The sequence below is a fragment of the Enhydra lutris genome, unplaced genomic scaffold (assembly GCF_002288905.1).
Source record: "Enhydra lutris kenyoni isolate GAN:26980312 unplaced genomic scaffold, ASM228890v2 scaffoldscaffold60, whole genome shotgun sequence".
In the NCBI taxonomy this organism is placed as follows: domain Eukaryota; kingdom Metazoa; phylum Chordata; class Mammalia; order Carnivora; family Mustelidae; genus Enhydra; species Enhydra lutris.
In genome coordinates this window covers 6963177-6989421 of record NW_019154144.1, presented here as the reverse complement: position 1 = coordinate 6989421, position 26245 = coordinate 6963177, and the positions used below count along the sequence as shown (strand labels likewise).

Genomic DNA, 26245 nt, shown 5'->3' with positions numbered 1-26245 from the left:
CCTATAACAGTGCTCCATGCATAGAAATGCCTTAACAAATGTTCTCTGAATTTTAAAGTTTTATAAGGAAATTCATCCAAATAGAATCCTTTCAGTTTTTCCTCTAGTCATTTTAAAGCTACTTTAAATGACTTTTCCTTATTCAGGGAAAATTCAGAATTTAAAACAAAATTATCCATTCCTCTTTTTTTTTAAACACTTTGGCATTTTTATTTTCTAATCTCTTTTTGACAAAATACATCCACTTTATATTTAATTGCACTCATACTTTTAAGACTAAAAATATATTACCCGTACTTCTTCCTTGATTTTGGTCTTCTTTCTGGATTCAATTCAATCACAAAACTTTTGTTTTCTACCATTGCTTAAAACCTACCACTTCTCAGTTCTTATTTCTTTAAATATCTTTCTTTGGCTCTTTTTTGCTTCTTTCTGCTTTTTTGTGCCCTTTCCTTTACTTAACAACATGTATAAAACAGTTGGTTGCTTTGAGAAACACAGCAACCATTAAGTATGACTATGAAATCACCAGTGTTATTCACCACACACTGAACTTAAGCAGTAAAATCTTTTTTCAGCTGAAAGTCTTATACCAGTAATTACTAATATAATTTGTTCTTAAAATCTTCAATGAATTTAAGTGAAAAGTACTAGAAAACATTGAAGATATCACTCTGTTTGGCTCACGGTTACTATTATTTTTAAAACAATGTCTGAAACAGGTCATTAATTCTTCCCATATTCTTTTATATGTGTATCTTGCTTAAGAACTCAGAATACCTGCTTTCTAAAAATAATGATTGAAATACTGACAAATGTATTGTTAAATATCGTAATTAGCTTTTCCACATTGGCATTTTAACAATTCTGAAATGTATGTACATTCTACTGTCTGGAACAAAACCTTTATTTTCATTTTGTTCCTATTATTTACAATGGAATAAATGATGCTTAACATATTCTCTGGGAAATCATAAAATCTTTTTGGGAAATATAATGTAGTAAGTCTAATAAAACATATTCTTATTTAAATAATGACTGGCCTTAAGTTTCTCAGTTTACAATGCAAATAACATATTCCCTACTTTGGTTTGTAGGAACAAAACAACCTTACATCATAATTAACTAAATATAACATTTTTAGTTTTTTTTTAATTATGATGCAATTTAAATGACTATAAAGATAATTTATTATTAAAATATGATAATTTTCTTATATTTACTCCATTTTTGGTATTTAGATTACTTCCAGCATTTCAAAATTATATATTAAGGCATAATAAGCATGCTTATGCATAAATATCATTACTCACTAAATTATTCCTTGAAGGATTTTCAGAAGCACAATTGTTATATAAAATGGTATGAGTAGGATGGGGATGAGAATGAGGAGTGACTGCCAATAGGCATGTTGGGTGACAGAAATGTTCTAAAATTGGATTGTGGTGATGTCTGTACAACTCCGTAAGTTACTTAAAATAATTTACTTGTATACTTAAAGGAGTGAATTATATGATATGTAAATTACATTTCAATAAAGTTATTATAATTTTTTAAAAGAAAAAAAGAGAGTAGGGACATTTTCCAACCAGACATTGAGAGACATGGAATGAGACAGGAAAATATAACCCATACATATGGGAAAGAGCAGGCAACAGAAACTGCCAGTGAGAGCAAACAGATGTCAGATTTAACAAAAAAGACTCCAAAGTAGCCAATAAAAATACATTCTAAAAACTAAAAGGAAACTATAATTAGAGAAGTAAATGTAGGTATGGTGACAATATCATATTAAATAGAGACTATCAGGGAGCCTGGGTGGCCCAGTCAGTTATGCGTCTGACTCCTGGTTTTGGCTCAGGTCTGATCTCAGGGTCATGAGATCAAGCCCCACATGGGGCTCAGCATGGACTCTGCTTGAGTTTCTCTTCCTTTGCCCCTGCCCCTACTCTCACTCTCACTCTCTCTCTCACTCATTCACTGAAATAAGTAAATAAATCTTTGAAAAAGTTATTAAATAGAGAATATCAATTAAGAGAGTAATACTATAAAAAGAATCCAAATGGAAATTCTAGAGCTGAAAAGTGTAAGTGAATTTTCAATTCAGAAAATTTTTCTATAGATGCTCAACAAAAGTTCTGAACAAGCAGAGGACAGAATTAGCATGCATGAAAATAAATTAATAAAGATTATGTAATCCAAAAAACAAAAAGAAAAAAAGAGTAAAGAAAAATTACTGGAGCCTCAGAGAAATGTAGGAAACAACTAAATATACCAACATATGCAGAATGGGAATAGCAGAAGTAGAGAAGAAAGAGAAAAGAGAAAAGTATTCAAAAACTTGATGAACTGAGAACTTCCCCAATTTTTGGAAAACACTAATTTGCACATTCAAGAAGCCCATGAACTCAAAGAAAAATAAAAGCAAAGAAATCTACAAATAGAAAAATCATAGTAAAAGTGCTGGAAGCCAAAGACAGGGAGACAATCTTAACAGCAGCATAAAAAAAATGACTCTTCACCTATAAGATCAAAAGTTGACTTCAAAAGTTGACTTCACCTATAAGATCAAAAGTTGGCTCAGTGGATTAAAGCCTCTGCCTTTGGCTCAGGTCATGGTCCCAGGGTCCTGGGATGGAGCCCTGAGATGGGCTCTGTGCTCAGCGGGGAGCCTGCTTCCTCTCTGCCTGCCTCTCTGCCTGCCTCTCTGCCTACTCGTGATCTCTGTCTGTTAAATAAAGAAATAAAATCTTTGGGGGGAAAAAAAAAAGGTTGCCTTCTCACCTAAAAAAATGGAGGCCGGAACACAGTGAAATAAAAATTCAAAGTGTTCAAAGAAAAACCTTCAAACAAGAATTTATATCCAGAAAAGCTATCTGAAAGCAAAATGAAATACATTCACAAAAAAATAAAAACTGAGATAATTTGTTGCTGACTCACCCTACAAAAAATAACAAAGTCCTTCAAATGAAAAGAAACCCCAAAAATAATTTGACTACACACACACACAGAATGACGTATATAAAAGATAAGTAAATCAAACATGTATAATCAGGTCTCTGAAAAGGAAAACCAAAGTAAGAAAACACAAATACTAAACAATGTAAGAAAAAATTTTTGAAATATAAAAAGATGCAAAACTACATACTGAAAGTACACACCACTCATCTGAGAAATCAACTCCAAATGGCCAAGACGTATCTAGCAAAATTACTAGATATAAAGAAAAAAAAATCCTTTGAACACATAGGCAAAAAGAACAAGTGTCCTATAACAGAAAGGATATTAAAACTGTCATCAGACTTTCAACAAAACATTTTAATCCAGAAGAAAATTAGTAACATACTTAAGACATTCAAAGAAAGGTTAGTCAAGGATTTTATAAGCAGGCAAATGCCTTTCAAGTGTAAATACCCCTAACAAACTAAAAATGAAATGCAGTTCTTAAGAAATACTATTCCCTGGGGTGCCTGGGTTAAGCCTCTGCTTTCAGCTCCGGTCATGATCCCAGGCTCCTGGGATAGAGTCCCGCATCGGGCTCTCTGCTCAGCGGGGGGCCTGCTTTCCCCTCTCTCTCTGCCTGCCTCTCTGTCTACTTGTGATCTCTCTCTGTCAAATAAATAAATAAAATCCTTAAAAAAAAAAAAAAGATGTCAACAGACTTGGTTCCTTCTGGAACCTCTTCCCTGTATCTTCATATAAATTTCCCTCTGTGCATGTTTGTATCTTAATTTCCTCTTATAAGGATACCATTCATATTAAATTAAGACCCACTTTAATAGCCTAACTTAAGTTTAATTACCTCTTTAAAGACCCTATCTCCAAATATCACATTCTAAGCTACTAGGATCTAGGACTTCAGATTAAAAATTTGAGGGAAATACAACTCAGCCTATAACATATTTAAACTATTAAGAAATGGCAAGGAGAATGAAGAGAACATACGCCAAAAAAAAAAAAAAAGAGAACCATTTCCCGTAATAATGTCAGTAGAGTAATACTGGTGGTGCTGTTCAGAGACTGTTATATGTGTAACTACAGGCTTTCCTAATCCTATTACCCTCTGTACATTTGACAACTAGTATTCTCAATATAGAAAAGAGATACAGATTTAACTTAGAGAAGGTCAAATTAAAACACAGCAAAGTCCTCAATTTCACACTAATAGAAACTAAGGATTCACAGAATAATGGCTGATTCCAGGATTGAAAACAATAAAATGTTCAAGATGAGTCTGAAATCTTGTCATGGGAAATAGCAAGGAATCTATTGAAGACTACAGAGTCAGGTCAAAGGACTAAGGAACCAACTAGAACAGACATTCATCGCTTAAAGGTGGGATAATTTTAATTTCAAAAAGGACAATAACTGATATAGATTAAAATATTTCAAATACATTTAAATCTATGAGTTTATAATGAAATTTTAAAAACAGTTAATTCAAGATCTTTGAAAATGAAGAAATGGCATTGGGTTATACATTTCCCCTCCTGACCACTAGGAAGCATTATTAGATTGAGTTGGTAGAGTAAAAACATGTTAGTATACAAAAAATGATCCAATAATTGATTAAGAACCTTGTAGGAATTACAGATTTAAATTTAGGACCAGTAAGTAAAAATTATCTGAACTGGATAATAAAATAAGTCTAAAGGCATTACATTGGTGGGGTGAGATAGGACCAGGTCACTGGAAAACACTTTTCTCACCATTCATTGATATTCTAGTATTTTAAGTATAGTATGGCTTTAAGGTAATATACCTGATATATTTTAAGATTTTATTCATTTATTTATTTACTTGAGAGAAAGAGAGGACTTGAGAGAGAAAGAGAAAGAGAGTGCATATGAGAGGGATAAGCAGACTTCCCACTGAGCAGGGAGCCCAAGGCCGGGCTCAATCCCAGGGCCCTGGGTTCATGACCTAAGCTGAAGGCAGATGCTTAACCAACTGAGCCACCCAAACACCCCACCCCTGATACTATAAAGCAAATATTACTAAACAAATATAATCACAAGTCGTATATTTTCCAAAAGAATTACCTTAGAAATACACATAATAGAATGTCTATTGCTCAAAACATTCCTTTTATCTAGGATTTTTTTAAGGTTTTATTTATTTATTTGGCAGTCAGAGATCACAAGTAGGCAGAGAGGCAGGCAGAGAGAATGGGGGTGAAGCAGGCTCCCCGACGAACAGAGAGACCGATGCGGGGCTCGATCCTAGGACTCTGGGATCATGCCCTGAGCTGAAGGCAGAGGCTTTAACCCACTGAGCCACCCAGGTGCCCCACCTTTTATCTAGGATTTTAAAAACATTTTCAAAATCTACAACATTTTTAAAGAACTTTACTAACAGGTGTTTGCAGTTTGTTCAGTTTTTTGGAAAAAAAGAAGTTGTAAACATTTATTATAAATTAAAAATGAGGTTCTTAAAAATCTCAACTTTTTCAGACATGAGACAATTTAAAAACCTTTGTAACTGTAGTGAAGAAAACCAGGCTTAAAAAAAAAAATATTTACCATTACCAAAAAAGAGACATCTTTAGGTAAAGATAATAAAAATTCCAGTCTGCAGAGATGATGGAGAAAGTTTAACTATCTGGTCAATGAACAAAAATCAAGCATTTCAGCTCCAACCTTCTGTTATTTTTCATTGTAGAAACGTCATATTCACATCCTCTTTTTGGATGATCAAACCAATGGGGGATGATGGCAGAGATAGTAAGCTTGCAGTTACTCAGCCCTACTCTGTACAGCCTTGGTAAGGGGACTAATTCTCCACTGGTGGACCAGCAACTTTGTCTCTTTGCATTCTTGTCACTTAGGGCTTTCTGGGCTTCTGTGTTCTGGTAGTTGAAGTTGTAGTAGTACAGAATGTTGAGAAGGCTGCTGACCTTGGGTCTCATCTCCTTGGTTCTCCTTATCTCTTTCACTGCCATCCTCTTTAGTCTGTCTTTGGCAAGGAGAGCCCCTGTGCAATGGTCCTTTATAACCCCAATGCATATTCTGTCTCACTGGTCAACCCTGCTCTCCCACACCCTGGTTGTCAGCACCCTCCATCACTTCTCCCTGTACAGGAAGTTTGGAATACTGTGGTCAACATACATAAGGTCTCCCCATATAGTAAAGTAGGCACCGTGACCTGTATTAGGTCCTGGCCTTCAGGAGTACCTTCTTTCTTTTTTTTTTTTTTTTTAAAGATTTTATTTATTTATTTGACAGAGAGATCACAAGCAGGCAGAGAGGCAGGCAGAGAGAGAGGAGGAAGCAGGCTCCCTGCTGAGCAGAGAGCCCGATGTGGGGCTCGATCCCAGGACTCTGAGATCATGATCTGAGCCGAAGGCAGCGGCTTAACCCACTGAGCCACCCAGGCGCCCCTAGGAGTACTTTCTGATCCTGCATTCTTTTCCCCATTCTCACTATTCTGGAAATTCTACTGGTAATTGCGTGGAGGCCCCTGCAACATGGATAGTGTCTATAATTTAGCAGGTTACAGTCTGCCACACATTTATTGCCTTTCACTGTAAATCTACCAAGACCTGTAACATTTGCTGCCTCTGCATCCTTTTTATCCTTTCAATGATATCAAACTCGACAGCCTTTTTATCTTTTACACTGCAAAGGTACTTCCTAGTGTACAAATACATATTCTCTGGTGTCATTCCTGTTGATTAAATCATATCTGTTTCTTTCACTGAACCATTTTATTGTTCCCAAAAACTTCCTTGTGATGAATTTGACCCTTCAGGCACTGCCAATATGAGGCTGCCCTTGCTGCCGCTCACTTAGAGGCTAGATGCTGGCCTCACTGCTCAAGGTTGCAGTGATGGTGAGTGGGGCCAGAAGCAGCAGTGGTGGTTCCTGGAGGGGAGAAAGTGGAAGGAGAGCTGCTCAGGGCTCTCTGGGATCTGCTCTCCACTTCCACTATCAATCGAACATTACAGCATTTTAAATTATATTTTTGAAAGCAAACTGTCATCCTCAAGGGATGGATTTAATTTTTGGAAAAGGAAAAGCAACTTGAAGCCATGTCTGATGAATTAATAGGTATCACAAAACCATCTATTATCAAAAATATAGCATAGCTCTAAAGTAATGAGAACTGTTTTTTTGTGTCACTTAAAAACTGACCTTTCAAAAGCAATTCCAAAAGAACTGCAAATAACTTGAGAAATGGTAGCATACATTGAATATGTTCGTATCACCCTAAAGATACTAAAAAAAGTTTCACTATTTTGCAGAGAAGGTACATAACCATATTCATATGCACATGAGTACGTATTACTCAGATGTCTTCCTATAAAATTTTTATTTACAAATATATTGAACATAAATAAATGTATAGTACAGTAAAAGCAAATAATCAGGAGACCAGAAAAAAACAGCTACATATAAACAGTTCTTCAAAAGGACAAAATGATGGAAATGGGAGTTACAGAATATTACAGAGGCAGAGAGGTAAAGCCTTCTCACACAATGTATTAGAAAGATACAAGCAAAATTAAATAACTATACTTTCAATCATAAATTAATGTTTCTCTTTCAATTCTGAAAAAATACTACTGTCTTCATTAAACGAAAGGACTTTCACCCACTTCAGCTAACATAAGGTGTGATAATCAAAAGCAATAGCCATTTCTCAGTCCTGAATTTACTCAACCTGTCAGCAGCATTTGATAATTAATCACCTCTTCTTCTTTTAAAAACATCCAGGACACCACTCTCCTGCATTTTCCTCTTACTCTCTTGCTCTCCTTCTAATTTCCCCCTTACTAGGTCCTTCTCATCTCCACAACCTGCAAACTTTGGCTTTTCCAAGGACTCATTACTCAGTCATCTTTTATCTCTGAACTCACTTCACTGGTATCAAAATCCAGTCTCAGAGCTTTAAATCCTGTCTATACCCTACCAATGCTAAAGTTCTATCTCCAACCTAGACTTCTCCCCAGACTCCAGGCTTACATCACTTCTCCATTTAGATGTCTAACTGGCATCTCAAACATCATATATCTATAAACAAACCTTGACTTTTCTCCCCAAAATTTAGTCTTTCCAAATCTTTCCTATCTCAGTAAATAAAAAGCCCATCAATTCAGTTGTTCAGGCAAAAATAATTGGGTCACCTTAGAATCTTTTCTTGCACCTTTAGTCCACATTCACAGGGACAGAAAATCCTCCTGGATTTACCTCCAAATTTTATGCAAAAGCCGACCTCTTACAGTATTATTTTAGGTATGGCTTATCAAAACTCCAAACAAGTTCCATTACTTTCTGTTGTTATCAGCCTTGTCTAAACCCCTCTATCCTAGTCACAGTGAAACACAATCAGTGTTTGTTAATCTATCAAGTAAGATCCTATTTTTTTTAAGATTTTATTTATTTATTTGACAGAGAGAGAGAGAACGCAAGCAGGCGGAGTGGGAGAGGAAGAAGCAGACTCCCCTGCCGAGCAGGGCACCCAATGTGGGGCTTGATCCCATGACCTGAGCCCAAGGCAGATGCCCAATGACTGGGTTGACAGGTTCTGCTCCCACTCTGTGGTTTCCCTGACTTTATTTTCCTTGGAGTTTACAAAGTTTCTTCAATCTATAAATATAAGTTTGTTTTTGTTTTTGTCTTTGTTTTTAATGAAATTTGGGAAGTTTTCTACCATTATTTCCTCCTATATTTTTTCTGGCCCCTTTTCTTATACATTGCATATAACATTTCTAAACCACCCCATACATCTCTATGGTTTTCTTCTTTCCCCCCTAATCTTTTCTTTTTCTTCTAATGGTTCTGTCAACCTATATCCAAGTTTATTTCTCTATCATATTAATTTTGCTAATAATAAACCTATACAGTGAAATTTTTTTAACTTCAGATGTATTTTCAGTTCTAAAATTTCCACTTCTTAAAAATTTTGTGGCTGATAATTCCCAGTTCATTACAAGCAAAATTTTTTTAACCTCACTAGTTATAATAGCTCCCTAAAAGTGCTCATGTAATAATTCCATGATTCTGGGTTACCTGGTAGTTGGTGTGTGCTGATTTTCCCTTTCCTTGAGAAATATCACATTTTCCTGGCCTTTCATAGGATGAGAAATTTTGGATTATATATATGCTGGACATGGTGAAAATTATTCCATAGAGACCACATTGTTCTGAAAAGTATTTCTGTTTTTGTTTCGTCAGATCATTTTCTTGCCTAGATACAATTACAGACTGTCATACCTCTTATGTGTGGTATCTCAGGTCTCAGTTCAGTTCTTGAAGCCTTATTTATAATCTATTATCAGTATGTCATGATCATCACAGTTTCAGGGGTTGGCCAGAGATTCAAGCTGAATTTTTTAAATACAGAATTCAGATTCTTCTCTGGTTTTCTCTTTTCTGGGGTCGCCCATTACTCCATGGGATGGTGATTGACCAAGTACTTTTTAACCTTAATTTTCCTGGCCAGAAAGTTTCCCAATCAAAGTAAAAAATGGGGAATTCAGCCCATTCTGATCACCTGTTTCATGTTTTAACACCTCTCTAAAACCTGTCTGCATTTACTCAGTTTTTAGAGCCTCACATAGTTCTTTATATAACATGCAGAAAGTGGTTATTGTGGGAATATTACTTTCTTACGAGTTTGCCTATCCAAGCAAGTATCAGAAACCCTCCAAAGTGATTTTTTTAATGATTTTTATTTATTTATTTGAGAGAGTGAGAGACAGAGAGAGAGAGAGAGAATGCACACATAAGCAGGGGGGAGAAGCAGAAGGAGAGAGAGAAGCAGACTCCCTGCTGAGCAGGGAGCCCAATGATGTGGGGCTCGATCCCGGGACCCTAGGATCGTGACCTGAGCCGAAGGCAGACATTTAACCAACTGAGTCACTCAGGCACTCCTCCAAAGTGATTTTTAACTAACTAACTAACTAACTCTGCACATTTTTTCTGTATCAGTTAGATCTTTATCGTAATATAATAAACTGATAAAGAATCACTATGCTATCATTTTATTGAATGGAAGACAAACCACAAAGCAAAATTTTAGTATTGAAAAATTTAGCAATGCAGACGAACTGCTTAATAATTAGGAAATGTACAATAACAATTATAAAATATCAGAACTTTAAAATCTGTTTTGCAAAATTATGTCAAAAAGCCACTGTATAAGATACTTGTAGACACTGAATAACCACATCAAATAGAGCTTAACTCAGAGTAAATTTTTCCATCCTAGACAAAATTACAGTGAGAAATTTTTTTGTTTTACAAATTATTACCAAATCTAATGCTTTGTTTGATTAGTAATACCCTCCTTTTATTTACTGTTTACCTAAAATAACTAAGTGCAAAATATTCACTGACAAGCTATATTGCTCAAAACCAGACATTTCACAGAAAGAAAATTACCTAAAACTCCAATGGTCAACAAGTCAAAATTACATGGGACAGGCTGTATAGTATATACAGTTTGAGGACATTATTTTGGGGGGATTTATTTTATCTCAGAGCCCAGATGTTGACATGCTATCGACATTAAGCCCAGAATCACAGAGAATACCAACTGACGATCATACTTATTAGAAGCTCCAAATAACCTGCATCAATGAATATAAATACATTATTATATAACAATAATTCTAGCTTCGTTTGTGATTTAAGCCAAACGTCAACTGATTATTACATCCTAAACACCATAAAAACTCCACTGCAACTTTCTACCCTTCAACTCACAGGAAGTGACTTTGACTCCTATTTTACCCAAGAAAATTGAAATCATTATGTGTGAACCACTTCAGCTTTTTCTTTGTCATAACACAATCTGATCTTCATTTGTATCCTCTCCTCTTTCCTTTCATTCTCTGAATTTCTAGAAAACAACTTCAATGTCAAAAATTTTTACAGATGCCTGTCCTGATTGTAATTCTACTTTAGTATTTACAAATTGAGAAAATACATATACCCATGGATTTACACAATCTATTTCCATTAATAACACGGGGCTCAGGGGGCACCTAGGTGGCAGAGTCATATGAGCATCAACTCTTGGTTTCGATTCAGGTCGTGATCTCAGGGTTGTGAGATTGAGCCCCATGGGCTCCATGCTCAGCAAGATCTTGGCTTGGGACTCTCTCTCCCTCTGCGTCTCTCCAACCCCCCACTCTAAAATAAATAAATCTTTTTTTTTTTTTTAAGATTTTATTTATTTATTTGACAGACAGAGATCACAAGCAGAGACAGAGGGAAGCAGGCTCCCTGTCGAGCAAAGAGCCCGATATGGGGCTCGATCCCAGAACTCTGGGAGTCATGACCTGAGCTGAAGGCAGAGGCTTTAACCCACTGAGCCACCCAGGTGACCCTAAAATAAATAAATCTTTAAAAACCAAACCAAACCAAACCAAGGGGTTCAGTGGGCTATACCCATAGGTTGGAAACTTTCAAAGCTTAATGAAATACTTTTTCATGCAATGCCCAAAATTTCAAGGTACTTTCTTTTGAAAGTCCTGATTTGATATAGGTACTCTATTGTCTATGTTATAGGATGCTTGGAATACATTCTCTACCACTTGAGTATTTGTGTACAGAACATAGTGACACAGGGTTACTACTCATTTCCACTTCTGCTGTGAAGGACTATGATGAGAAAGAGCCATGTGACAAATTACTAAATCTGCAAAGTGGTTCAAGACAATGTTTGCTCCTTTCCAAATAAAGGAATTACATAACTTGTTTATATTTAGTCCTTTTTCTTTTTCCTGCCAGGAAGCTCCCATCATTTCTAAAATTTCACTATAATCATCATATTGGATTTATAGTTTGCAAAACTGTTTTTTTTTAATTTGTTTCTTAATTATGCATCATTGATTTGATTCACTTAATATCATTCTGGCAGTACTTGAAAAAAACCACTTCAAATATTTTAGGCCAAGCCAAAGAATAACAAAAGGAGGCAGAAAGTACATTAATCTAAAAATCTGAATTACAAGGTGCCTCGTTAGTGCAGTAGGTAGCGTTGTCAGTCTCATAAAAATCTGAATTACAGAAACATTCCCATGCAAGGCCAACACATGGCAGAACCATGACCCAAACGAAACCAAAGGAATGACAGAATAAAAAGTGCTGTATAAGCACAAAGTTGTTTCTAGGGATAGTAAAATAAATGATATGGGAAAAGATCGTAGCAAATATTTTCACATTGACACAAAAATAACAGCATTATTGTCATTTAATATTATTCTGATTATTTTATAAACACCGGGAACAGAATTATTTTTGTACCCCTTTTTTCATAATACAGTCTTCATACTGATTATTTGAACACTGTTTTTAAGAAAACAGCTCTTCCATGCAAGACATAAACTTCTTCAAAATTATAAATACTTTGACTTACACCCCATAATTTTCTCTCAGCTCCTAAAAGTCACAAAACAAACTGAGCGTTGATGGGGGGAGGGGGTTTGGGAGGGGGGGTGGGGTTATGGACATTGGGGAGGGTATGGACTATGGTGAGTGCTGTGAAGTGTGTAAACCTGGCGATTCACAGACCTGTACCCCTGGGGATAAAAATATATTATATGTTTATTTAAAAAAAAAAAAAAAGAATATCTAACAACAAAAAAAAATAAAGCCTACAAAAATAAAATTTGGGATGTCACAGCTCCTAATGTGATTTAAATAAAACTCTTATATCTTATTATTACAGGTGTACTGTACATTAAAAACTAATTTATATATGTGAATGCAGTATCTTGCCTAATTAAGTCTTCATTTTGAAAGTTAAAAAACAGGAAGAATATGATAAATCATATTAAATAATTGATTTTGCAAAATTCAGATACTCACTACTATACGGACCTTCTCCACCTATTGTAAAGGACGAGCAAAAGTAAAAACTAAAACTGAATTAATTTCAGTCACATGTAATTTTATACCATTTTCCTCTTAAATCTTTATTCTTTCCAAATTATCTCTAATTTGAACAATAATGGTCATTTCATTTGTTCATTCTGTATTTCAAAATTTGAGATTTTAAATTCCACATTAAGCAATATGGTTTTATAAAATTTAGTATTTCAGAATTATGTTAACAAAAGCCATGGCTTTAATATGAGAAAATATTCTAAAGAATTTTAAAACTTCATAAAAAGAAAGTAGTGAGAAAGAGAAAAAGCACCTTGGAAACAAAATGAAACCTGTAATAACAGCTGAGTTCCAAACAGCAGAGATAACTCTGAAACCACATTGAAGAAAGATTATTGCTATATATCATATAGTATCACATTTCACATAGAGTTCACATAAAACTTTCCATAGAATTTATAACAAGATACTTATTACTACCTTATATCCAGGTCCTAACTGATGAATTGCAAATATCTGCGCAGGGTTGAGCGCTTCACTGAATACATACACGGCACCAAGTTGACCACAGAACACCCTATTTGCATCAGCAGTTTCTGAAGATCCGAGAAAGCACTTGTCATAGCTCTATTTTTAAAAAGTCACAAAAAAAACAATGTATTATTTTGTAATGATAAAATATTTAAAGATATCTGCCTTCACTGTCATGAATACCTTAAAATATAACAATAATAATAGAAGAAAGCATCACTTAAGACTTTATGGAGTATTTAAATAATAAAGGCCAGCTAAAGACTTTTAGAAAAAGTATATCAGTTAAATATTTTATATCTATGAAAAAGCAAAACAAAACAAATCATCTCTTCAATAATCACTTAAGCACTACAGAAATGTTATACTTAAAGGCAAAAGGGCTTATAATTTTATTTACAAAAGTAAAACTAATTTTAAAACTCTAATGATTTATCAATTGTCCATATATAGAGAGATTCATCTGAATCAGAGAATGACTATTCCATATGTTAACCATAAACACATAAGCCCTAATTTTTGAAACTAATGTCTCCCCCAGGGATATATATTCCTCTATCTCTCCACACTAAGTCAAGGACACAACGAAAATCACTTCCCTCTCTTCCATGAGTAGGCATTACGCAGAACCAAATCAATAATGATCACCAAAATCTGCTACTTAAAGCACGTGGTATGGTGCTCTCCATCGGGAGAATTCAAGACCTTAAGAAGCCACACTTACGAAGACCCTTCCCATCTCTGCTTCTTAAAATCTCACCAAATATTAGGCCCCGGTTTCCTTCCCCCATCCTCACAGGATATTACACACCTCAGCACTAATAAGCAAGACATTAAATATATATGGTTTTCCTTTGGTGCCTCAATAAAATGACAAAATATCTGTGAATGAATTATGAAGACAGAAACTCATCAACAGATACCCAATCTGTAATTAAAACTATAGGAACTGAAGAATTTATTGCATAATGTTATGTGCACATATGTGTTATTGCCCAGACCTCTCCATTTTTTGGTACACTACTGCAAATAATTTAGAAATCTAAGTCTTTTTTTTCTTTTCTTTCTTTCTCTCCCTTCCTCTCTCCCTCCTTCATTCTTTCCTTCCTTCCTTCCTTTTTAAATATAACTGCAGAGTTAGTGACAGTCAACAAAATCTCTTGGGTTTCTTCCACTCTATAATAAAAAGTCCCCCCTCTGGAAGGCAGATATGAAGTAGAATTGCATCTGTGTATTCTAATTCTGCAAAATCATTCTCAAAAATTGACTGTTTCTGGCCCAACTATGAGTTTCAAGGGCAAAAAGAGCAAGCTTGTTCTATAAATGAATACACAGTAAATATTTTAAACTTTTCAAGCCACATGTGGTTTCTGCCATATAATCTTTTTTGATTTTTGCCCCAATATTTAAAAAAAAAGAAAAACCTCTAAAAATGAAAAAAAAAAAAAGATTCTTAGGTCATGAAAAAATAGGTCAAGGTTCAGATATGGTCTTCGAGGGTACTCTTGACTTAGGGCAAAAGCTATGGACTGTGCACACAGCATTATGTGGAAGAAAACCAGAGAGAACAAGAGACCCTGCTCTTGAGTAAATTAAAGTCTGGAGAGATACAGACAATACTAAGAAATGAATTTTGTTAAAAAGATGTAAGTTTTTGTAAAACCAGGCATGCTGGAATGCTCGTATATTATTGGGTTTGGAAGTACTTTTGGCACTAGAAAACATCTTTTACTTTGGTTCTAACAGGCCAGGATAATGAAAGGGGAAAGCCGAGAACAGAGCTCTTGAGGTTTTAACTCTAGATATTCTCTATCCAGAATCCAACTGTGTAACCTCCCTCACTGTTAACAGGCAAGTCAAAACTAGTATTGTTTGTTATTAACAAAATAAATCATTTAATTGATCTCTCTACTTCTGTCATTTTTTTCCTTCAGAATATTCTCAATACTGCAGCCTGACTGATATTTTTAACATATGCACCAGCATTACATCACTCATCTGCTCAAAACCTTGCAAAGATTTTTAATGTTGGGTAAGATGGGAAAGTCCAGGTATTGTGTCTGCACATAAGGCCCTGCATGATTTCACCCCCTGCTGTCTACCTAACCTTATCTCTTAAACATTATTCTGTCCATTCCTCCCTCTGTTCTAGACAAACTGATTGCTTTTTTCTTCAATTAACTTCTCAGTTCTGTCTTAAAGACTGCACTCACTGCTTCCAGCAAATGGGATATTTCTCCTCAATATTCACATGACTTGCTCCCTCAACTCTTCTAAAATCATCTCATACCATCTGGCTTCCCACTTCCCTACACCTATAATTTCTAAACCTAGTCCCGCTAAAATTTTTTCCACAGCATTTATCATACTGACTACATGTTATATTTATTCATTTTGTAATTAAAATCTTCCTATCACATCCAAATAACGTGCAAGACACAGTTTTTAACTGATTGAAATTTTGGAAAGAATAGAATACTGCATAGATGTTTTTGACCTAATAATTTATTGAGCAATTTTCTTTTTTTTTTTTTACCACTAATTGTCTATTTTAGCAACTTAATTATATTAAAGACCTAAAAATTCACTTAAAAGAAAGTAGCTTTCAAAGTATAACTATTAAGTTCCTTCCAAACTATTTTATTATACAATTCATGTTATGAACAATGACAGATCACACACTCAAAAACATTAAAGCACAGATTAAAAAAAAAAAAAAACTTACATCATTTGTGTTAACATGCCAAGCCATATCACCATAGGATACCAGCTGCCCATTAACATAACACCGAATTTCACTGTTCCTCCATCGATTATAAATGTGGACAATGCTGATCATGTACCACTTAAATAAAAAAAATTTTAAAGACCTTAATATGTCATGTTTAGTTATTGTCTAAAAAAGCAATCATAACATTCATAACACACTATAAGAAATGCTTGAAATAATAATAATTACACATTACTATTTCAAGTTCCCCCTTATTTCTCATTTTGCAGATGGAAGAAGTGACTCATAAAGAATAAATCTGTGATGAAGACAGACCTAGAACACCTTGAACTCTGGAATGATACTCCTTCCATTATACTAAGATCCAAATATTATGGAAATACAATATATTTGTGTTCATTCATTTAATAACATGTATATTCTGCCAGGTACCACAAATGCCCAAGTTTGACCAGACAGAGCATAGGTCCGGCTCTCCTGAAATTCATGGTATAATGAGAGAGACACAGATTAGATATATAAAGATATATAAAATGATGAACAATGAACTCTATGAAGGGGAAAAAACAAAACCACTGTAAACTGAGAAAGAATAACCTAGGATTCTACTTTGAATTGTATGGTCAGGAAAGACCTGTCAGAGGAACAACATTTTAACATTTATAATAAAATTTAGGTGATTTCAATTCCACAATTTAGATTTATTAGGTCCAAGTATAATTATATATTTTTAACCTGATAATGTGCGACTATGCATTAAGAATCTAGGAATGAGTTTATATTAAGTTCTTACTTTATAGCTCCTAAGTTCAACCAAAAGCATTTTAAGTGTATACTTTGATACAGAATGGTTTAAGTTCCGTAACAATTTGTGGCTCCAACCTTACTCTTTTGAAAGTTAATAATCTAAGGCTGATTATACAGAAATAGTTTTCTAAAATATGAAAAAAAATTCAAAAATTTACAGATACTTGAACAAGTATGCCTTCTGTGGTTAAGGAGGGAAAATTGGATTTAGTTTCCTCCCCCAAAATAAAAATATATAATACACACTTTATTTCTCAAATTTCTTAGAAGTACTATTCGATTATTTCATATAGCATATTTTGAAAAACATAAACCTATAGTAATAATTCCCAACTGCTAAAATATTAGTTCTTTCAAGGTGTCTGAAAAACTTTGAACAAAATTCAATTTCTTTCATTTTGATTTAGAAAATAAAAATTGTGCACTCAAAATTCATGGAAGACAATAACACAAATGACATTGTTCCTCAATTATAGAAACAAAATGTCAGGGGTGCCTGGGTGGCTCAGTGGGTTAAGCCGCTGCCTTCGGCTCAGGTCATGATCTCAGGGTCCTGGGATCAAGTCCCACATCGGGCTCTTTGCTCAGCAGGGAGCCTGCTTCCCTCTCTCTCTCTCTCTCTGCCTGCCTCTCCGTCTACTTGTGATCTCTCTCTGTCAAATAAATAAATAAAAATCTTTAAAAAAAAGAAAAAAAAGAAACAAAATGTCAGGTCAAACTGCTGAACCCCTAAAACATGGGCCTTTTTAAAGTTGTTTTCATTTTAGGTAATCCTTAACTCCAATTATTGCAAACTGAATCTTCACTGGATCAGAAACCAATATATATGTTTGTCCTGACAGAAAAAAAAAAAAAAAGCAGAAGAAAATCTTTAAAGTCAGTCATTTAACAACTCATATTTCTAAATATTATGAAATTATCAGGCAGAAGCCATGAAAATGGAGCTTTAAATAAATTTAAGAAAAATCTTACAGTTTACATGCCTAAGAATTCAAATTTACCTATGTTACCCTCACTGAGTTTGAAAATTTTCCATCAGAATGCCATCTAGGTAACACAGGAAATACAATCTTTATATTTTGGAGTACAATTTTTAGAAATTTCAAATTTCTAAACAGAATACACATAAATAAATGTCTTTAAATAGAAGAGGACTTCCTGCTATCCAAAGACAAGTTTAAGATAAATAATATTAGGTGTATTATTATAGTTACTGAGATACCTAATATAGAAAAGTACTTATTTAATAAATATTTATTGAGCTCTTTTTCCTGTGTACCAGATAATTTAGTGTACTGGGCTGGAAAATACAAACTGCGAATTCACACAGATATAAACTGAGTTCCCAGGTTACCAGCTCTATGGCTTCTGGCAAATTATTTAGCCTCTCTGAACCAACTTCCCTGTCTAAAAAAGGAGGAATAATAATGCCTACTTTATGGAATGACTATGAATATTACAGATAATAGACAACATATGAAAATTATAAGGAACAGTTCTTAATACATATTTGGCACCCATATAAATAAGATAGCATTAACTAAATATATATTCATTTTTTTATGCATTATGTCCCCAAATGAGATTTTTTTCTGCTGGAATTAACACTATTTACTCCTCAGGGTCATTCCCTCATTCAAAAAATTTACTGAGCATCTGTTTCATGCCAAGTATCACCCAGACTGCGGGCATACGAAGATAACATATAAACCCTTAAGGAGGTTTCACCAGAAAAACAAACATAAAAACAACTATAAAACCATCACAAATATCTAAAACACAGATCTGGGAGCAAAAGAAGTAATGACTAACTGAAGGCAGGGGGAAAAGACAAGACAAATGGAGAAGGAAGGCTAACAGAGAAGTCACAAAAAAAGTAAAATGAAACTTAAGATATAGCTTAAAGGATGAATACAAACTGTTGCGGAAAAAGGAGAGAAAGAAACATTCCAGGCAGAAGAAGCCTAATACTTCACATTATAACACAGATTCCTGACAAAATTTTTCTCCGTGTTTAGATTTAGCTGCAATAACAAAGACCAGCTTGTAAAGAGAAGTGTAGACACCTTTAGTAATTGGACTTTGTTTCTGCATAATGTGGTATCACTAGGAATTTGAAGCAGGAAAGTGAAATGATCATCTTCATAGTTTAGGAAATAACCAGCAATAGTGAGTGAGTGGGCTAGTTAGGAAAATGTGGTTAAAGATAAAGCTGAAAACTACTGCAAAGGTTCAGGTAAGAAAACTATAAAAGCCTAAATTAAGACAAAGGCATTTGTAATTAAAAGAAGGGGGATAGGGACTAATTAACAGAACTGATTGAAAGTGATGATACAAAAAAAGCAAATATAAGATGGTCTCCAATTTTTCACTTAATTTGGTTGTGGTACCATTAACTTGAGATAATTAATACAGTTAGCCACTTAATTAGCCAGATAACAAGATGTGGAATAACAGAGTTTGCTTTTGGTCATAACACTGATATTTGATAAAACTGATGAATGAATAAATGAATGCAGAGTTGAATGAACAAACTGATCTCAGTGAAGATCAAAGTAGTTTCAGGAAAATTAACTTTTCTGTTCTCTTTTCTTGGTATATCAATATATCCCTTATATATAATAGACAAATGCCTTTTCAATTCCAAAGAGCTCAACCTTTGACTTGATATTTTTGACTTACATTTTTTTTTAAAGATTTTATTATTTATTTGTCAGAGAGAGAGGGAGAGAGAGCGAGCACAGGCAGACAGAAAGGCAGGCAGAGGCAGAGGGAGAAGCAGGCTCCCCGCCGAGCAAGGAGCCCGATGTGGGACTCAATCCCAGAACGCTAGGATCATGACCTGAGCCGAAGGCAGCTGCTTAACCAACTGAGCCACCCAGGCGTCCCTTTGACTTATATTTTTAAAGAAATGGGAGGAAAGCTGGAAACTATGTATCATATGATTGTATGTACATCTACTGAGGCCTGCATTTAATTAAGACTCAAAAATAGATCTATAAAAGAAGAACAAGAAAAAAAACTGTAATAAGAATTCACAGGAAAGGGGCGCCTGGGTGGCTCAGTGGGTTAAAGCCTGTGCTTTCGGCTCAGGTCATGATCCCGGGGTCCTGGGATGGAGCCCTGCATCAGGCTCTCTGCTCGGCAGGGAGCCTGCTTCCCTTCCTCTCTCTCTTCCTACCTCTCTTCCTACTCGTGATCTCTGTCTGCCAAATAAATAAATAAAATCTTTAAAAAAAAAAAAAAAAAGAATTCACAGGAAAATATAACATGATAATTATACAAATACCAACAGTAGCTAACACATAGGTGTTAACACAAGGTCAAACATCTATAAGTGGTACAGGTAAGAAAGCAAAAGTTTTAATATAAACATTTCTTTTTGAAAGGTCAGTTAAATACCTTATTAAACGATAAAAATTTAGCTAGGGCATCTTCTGGAAAAATAACCAAAAAAAAGAATGTATTTATCTTGAATAATGAAACAATAAAATAAAATACTTATGGTTTTCAAGGTTTATGAGAATCTCTACAGGTTTTTCAAAACCTGTATCACTCTATGGCCTTGCACCGGCCAAGACTCCTTAGAATCAATGTATATAGAGCTGCTACAAATGGGAATGCATCTCTCATAAGGAAATAGCATAAAAACAAAAATAGAGAACAAATGGGTTAAATTGCTTTTTATTGGTTAATGACAATTTTATTTGGTTCTTAACTTCACCCTAACTTTCCTTATTTATACTCTTCAAACCACTGTTACCTAAACTTATCTGATGAAAAAAAATCACCTAGAGCATTTGTTAAAAACATATTCCTAATACGAAAATTATAATTCTAAGAAGCTGTATTTATTACAAATTCCTGAGGAAATTCAAAATAGTTTGGCACATTGGGCAAAGCCTCCTGGGTGCCATCTCAAATCTAATAAGTCAGAATTTCTGGTGGAGGGACAACTGAAGTTATAGGAACTAACTGTGATTTGTATCAAGAAAAAAAGAACCTCCGATCTAATATAAAAATTTATTTTGAATCATTGCTTTTTAAGTTATTTTCCAAGTATATATTAATGAATGATTGTTACACTGATATTCTTTAATAAAAATAGCTATTACTATTGCTTAAACATAAAGCAAATATTTTTATTAGACTCAGGTAAAATTTTTAAATGTATACTTGAAAACTCCATCCTAAATCATAATTTCATCAATACATGGCAAAACACACATGGGATCATAAGCAAACAAGAAAACAAACGAAAAGAAAGAAAAAGAAATGACACTCCCTCTGCTATATGTGGGCTCATCATCTCTGTTATGGTTGTTCCTGTGGATAAATATTCCCATGGGTAAAATGTAGAGTGTGCCCTAAAGAAGGCAGAAAATCTCATTGTCATATATCCAAAAAAGACCCTTGAACCTGGAAGGGGTAACTGGCCTTAAACATGTGGAAATAGGAACTCCTATTATTTCTGTCCTTTGTTGTTTTAAAATTCAGAACTTTCAAATGGTTACTCTTACACAAAGATGGAGTCCATTAAAATATTTTATACACACACACACACACACACACACACACATATAAATGGAACATCTCTCTAGAAAAACCCCAGGTAATAGCAAATTATATCTTATAAATCTAGTTACACAGTTACACATTTCTCTGCATTTTCTCTTGTTATTTTTTATGTTCAGAGTAGGCTTTTAAAAGTACATTTCAACCTGGTCTCTGAATATCCATATTCTACTAGATATTAAGCAAAGGTATATTTAATGGGCCAAAACATTAGCTGTAGAGCAACTTTCCCTCCTTGAAGTCAGCATTATTTAAGAAGCAGAAATCACTGCAACTTTCAATCTCAGGAAACAAGATTCAGGACTACCAGAATTAACTAAAACTCCCTCAAGAAAAGTCTCTCTGTATTACCAAATCTGGAGGTTTAATACCTGACCTTTTGAAAGAGCTAATTATCTATAAATCCATAGTGCATGATATGTACACATTTAAAAACTACTGTGAAGTCTGAATCTCCAGTCTAAAAACTGGTTCTAATATCTAAATCTAATGAAGTCAGAGGAAGAAGAGGGAAGAAGAACAAGAAAAAGGAGGAGGAGGGAAAAGGGAAAAAGAAGAGGAAACTTAGGGGAAGATGAAAAGGATGAATAAGAGGAATTAGAGGCAAAAGAGGGACAAGAGAATATTGAGGAGGAGAAAAGTAATGAAGAGGAAGAATAAGATAGAACTGTAATTAAAGCAAAATTTCTGCAAATGCTCTTCATACATAATTCCTCAAAACTATAATTAAATAACAAAGTTCACATATAACTTTGCCTTTGAATAAACTTTGAATTAATAATGTAATTATTAAAACTCTTTAATATTGTTTTCATAAACATGCTGAAAATTGAAAAGACACTGTATTATTTCTATATAACATATAGCAAATTTATATATTCCATAAATTATTATATAAACATATACAAAATTATGTACCAAAATTTTAGGATCTAAATAAAGATATAAGAATGTGTCAGTAGTTAGGATTCTAAGTGACTATATTTTCCATTAAACCTGTGTAAAACACCTTGTCAAAAAGCATAAAATCTCTCTTAATGCTCATGGATAATGCTCTAATTCTCTATAAATCCAATAATTAACTTAGTTTTTGCAGTGTACTTTACTGTGCTAGAACAACAACAAGAAAGGCTGGTAAACTTTCAATTTTAAAAACGTATCACATAGTAACAACCACATTACTTGGCCTTTATTGCCATGACTACCTTTCTTACTCCTGCCACATGGAAAAGGTCCTTGGCATACTGCCCCAGAAAGAGCACTGACCACAACAACACCAGGCCTTCTTTCTCACTTTATCCACAGTAACACTTCATTTATTTTACACCACTAGAAAATAAACTGCTCAACAGAAATTAACTGTCCAGATAAACAGAACCTACTCCTTCAGGAAACAAAGGGTTCTCTTTGGTTGTTAAAGCTTATTTTATTCACTTATCCAACATATATTATTAGCAATCCACCAAGTTCAGAATTCTGTGGCAGGTTTATGAAGGAATACAAAGATGACTCTAACACATAGCTTAGTTTCAACAGTTACTAAATAATGCACATACAAATGAGTAATAAAGATTTAAGAGAAATAATTGCTGTAAAAAATACTGAAATAATATGCAATGAGAGAGATTATATTGGAAAGCAAGGAAATCAAGGAAAAATTCCATGGAAATGGTGTTATATGGAATGGAACCTAACAATAAGGTGGGATTTGAAGACCAATAGCCATAAGTGAGGAGACACATAAATGTTTTCACACCAGAGACTGAACATTTGAAAAGGAAAAGAAAAAAACTGAAACATATAGAGTAGTTCAGTTTTGACAGAATAAAGAGGATAAGTAAAAAGCTAAAAGTGAAATCTAAATCATGAAGGACTAGGCTAAGAATGTTAAATTATTCTATAGTTAGTGAGAAGCAAATGACTGGTTTGAGCAGTGGAATAATATGTTCATGACTATAAATCAGATATTAGTATATAACATAGTTTGGGAGAGGAAGAGACAAAAGATCCAAGATAAAGAGAGAACAATATGGAGAATTTAAGCAGCAACTAAGGAATTTTATTAAAGACATATATTACAGAGATACATAGTACAGGAGTGAAAAGTTGCACTAATACCATGATCAAAAAGGGGGTGAAGAACAAAGCTGATTCAAGTCCCCACTATCATGAAGATGGTAGTCTTTGGCTTTGATTAAGCAGCTTAATCAAAACAGGGGACTTAAGAACATACTGAATATGGGACTGGAAATGTAAATTCAGTGTTACATTTTCTGTAAATAAATGAGGGGCCAGAAAGACATTTACATGGCAGTATCTTTGGTAGATATAAGAACAGAGCTATAAGATATAACAGAGCTGTAAGATATAAGAACAGAGCTTGGAGGTAAGAATAATAGTGGAAAGCATATCATGAAACTGAATAAAAATTTTCAAAAAATTATATCCTCCACAAAAGCAGGAATGTTATCTGTTTTGTTCACTGTCATATTTCTAGTGCCTACAACAATGTCTGGAACTCAGTAAGTACAGTAAGTATTTACAGTAAGAATGCCATAGAATAGATCCCAGTGAGCAAGTAAGTGAGACAGACACTGTGAGAGGTCAAGAGACTGATCTTTTTATGTGAATAGTTAGACATAAAAATAAAAAGAAAATGCAGACAAGGAGAAGAGAAAAGCACTATGAGTCATAAGAAAAATCAATGAAAGAGAATATTACAGAAGTCATAAAAGGTGAATTTTAAGATGGGGGAATTGTGAATTGTGTCATTCTCAATAGAAATATTTACTTACACCTACCTTACGTGGTTGAAAATCATATTTCACACAGTGCTGAAAACCTTTTCCTTTAGACTTCAGTGATGTGACTATTAGACAGTTGCCAACGAAGTGAGCAGAGTAACCAACTCCTTTGCTAGTACGAAAACTGTAAAGAAAACTGAGAATAGTATAATATCCTCTGATACAAAGAACTATATTTCTAAAAATTATTAAATAAATAAAATATAAAACATTATTATAAAAATGAAACTCATTTCCCCATAGAGTAGAAGGGTATTACATGTACCAAATAAAGATTAAACCATAAAAGGTTTATAACAACTAAAGAAGAACTTTAAATTGAGAAAATAGACTACAGATCAAAACCCTTCTGAAATTTCAAGGTAAAATATCACAAATACATAAAAAACAGATTAATGGCAATGAAAGCCTACCAAGTAGATTTCATTTACCTTCCAGGACTCCTGAAATTAGCAAATACAGACACCATTTACACAGCTACTCTTTTCAAAAACAACTGAATCCCAAATCTATTATATCTTTAAAAATAGCTTAAAAATTACAAAAAAAAAAAACAGTTAGAGCCAAGTTTGATAAATGATGTAGGTAATCAAATAAAGGAGTACATTTTAGTCAGAAGAAGAAAAAGGACGTGTCTATGAAATAGTTATTTTCTTCTAAGGGAACACTCCTCCTAGCTGTGAATTTAAGCACAGTATTATAAAAATTGTAAAAAATAAAAATTTGCTCTGCAAAATAATGGTATTATTAAAATATATGTATGATCTGCCAAAATGATCATTCTGAAATTCAACCCATTTATGTTTGGAAGTTCAGATGTTTGTTTAGAACTCTTTTATAATAGAGCTTACGATCTGTTAATAGCTCACATTTTTCTGCACTCACATTTCTGAGGCAGTCAATGTACAAAAGTGCTTAATAATTCTCTCATTAAATCTGATATGACAGGTACTACTGTTATCTTCACTTTACAGTTGAAGACACCAAAGCACAGAATCAATATGTAGTGAAGACTTAACCCCAAGCAGTCTTATTTCAAAGCATTGCAAACTTTAAATGAGGTAATACATGTAAACATTTACAATGCCTAGTGTATGGTAAGGCAGTGAATCAAAGTTTGATGTTCTCATTACTGTGCATTATTGGTAAACTAAAATAATCAAGCTCTTGGTCCTTACAGGTCAACCTATCTGGATTTATCAACCTATTCTGTTAGTTATCTATCAAATAATTACTTTTATTATTTGTTATTTTCTTGCATAGTAGTTATCACTAATATTTTTAAAGCATATCTTAATTATGTTCATAGAACAAAGAAAGTAAAAAGGCAAAGTAATGAAATCTGGAAGGAGTTTGGTTTTTTTTTTCCTCCCCTGGGCTGGGGACTTGCATGTCCACTAACAATCCCCTTACTAATCTATATTGATGTGGACTAGAGAAAGAGGCTTGTAAACCTTGACTTTCTAATGTTACCATTAGAAAAAAATAATGAAAAAAAAAATAAAAATAAATAAAATAAATAAAAATAAAGGAAAAAAAATAGTGATGCAGGTTGCCTATAAAACCAATAGCAAAAAATGAATAAATAAACTGACATGTCTTTATAGTTTTAACATATACAAATATAAATATAAATATATTTTTATATATATTTTAATATATACATACACACACACACACACAAACACATACACATTCTATTTAATATGTTGCCTTGAGACTGTTACATATTTATAAAACTGAAATACTTAAGACGAAAGTATGAAAATTAAATACATTACTTACCAATAAAGATAAGGTTTATCCTTATCAACATTAATGTTATTTAATGGATCCATACGAAACCAAGTATTTAGGGTGAAGCCATTCTGATAAGGCCACTTTGCAATAGGAGGCAATGCAATTGCCTACAAGGCAATGAAAAAAGAAAAGTATCAGCTTAAGAAAATGTGATAGTAACC

At 33.8% G+C, this 26245-nt stretch overlaps 1 protein-coding gene across 4 annotated transcripts in view; it reads right to left on the bottom strand.

The window, feature by feature from the left end:
- The window catches only part of LOC111158523 (neurobeachin), a 672328-nt gene that overhangs the window by 559550 nt on the left and 86533 nt on the right, over window positions 1–26245 (bottom strand). For all 4 annotated transcript variants that reach the window (XM_022520602.1, XM_022520603.1, XM_022520605.1 and 1 more), the window contains exons 5-8: window positions 26070–26191; window positions 24282–24408; window positions 16093–16212; window positions 13317–13463 (exon numbers count right to left, since the gene is read on the bottom strand). In XM_022520602.1, coding sequence (XP_022376310.1) covers window positions 13317–13463; window positions 16093–16212; window positions 24282–24408; window positions 26070–26191 — 516 coding nt within the window. The remainder of the gene's footprint in view (window positions 1–13316; window positions 13464–16092; window positions 16213–24281; window positions 24409–26069; window positions 26192–26245) is intronic.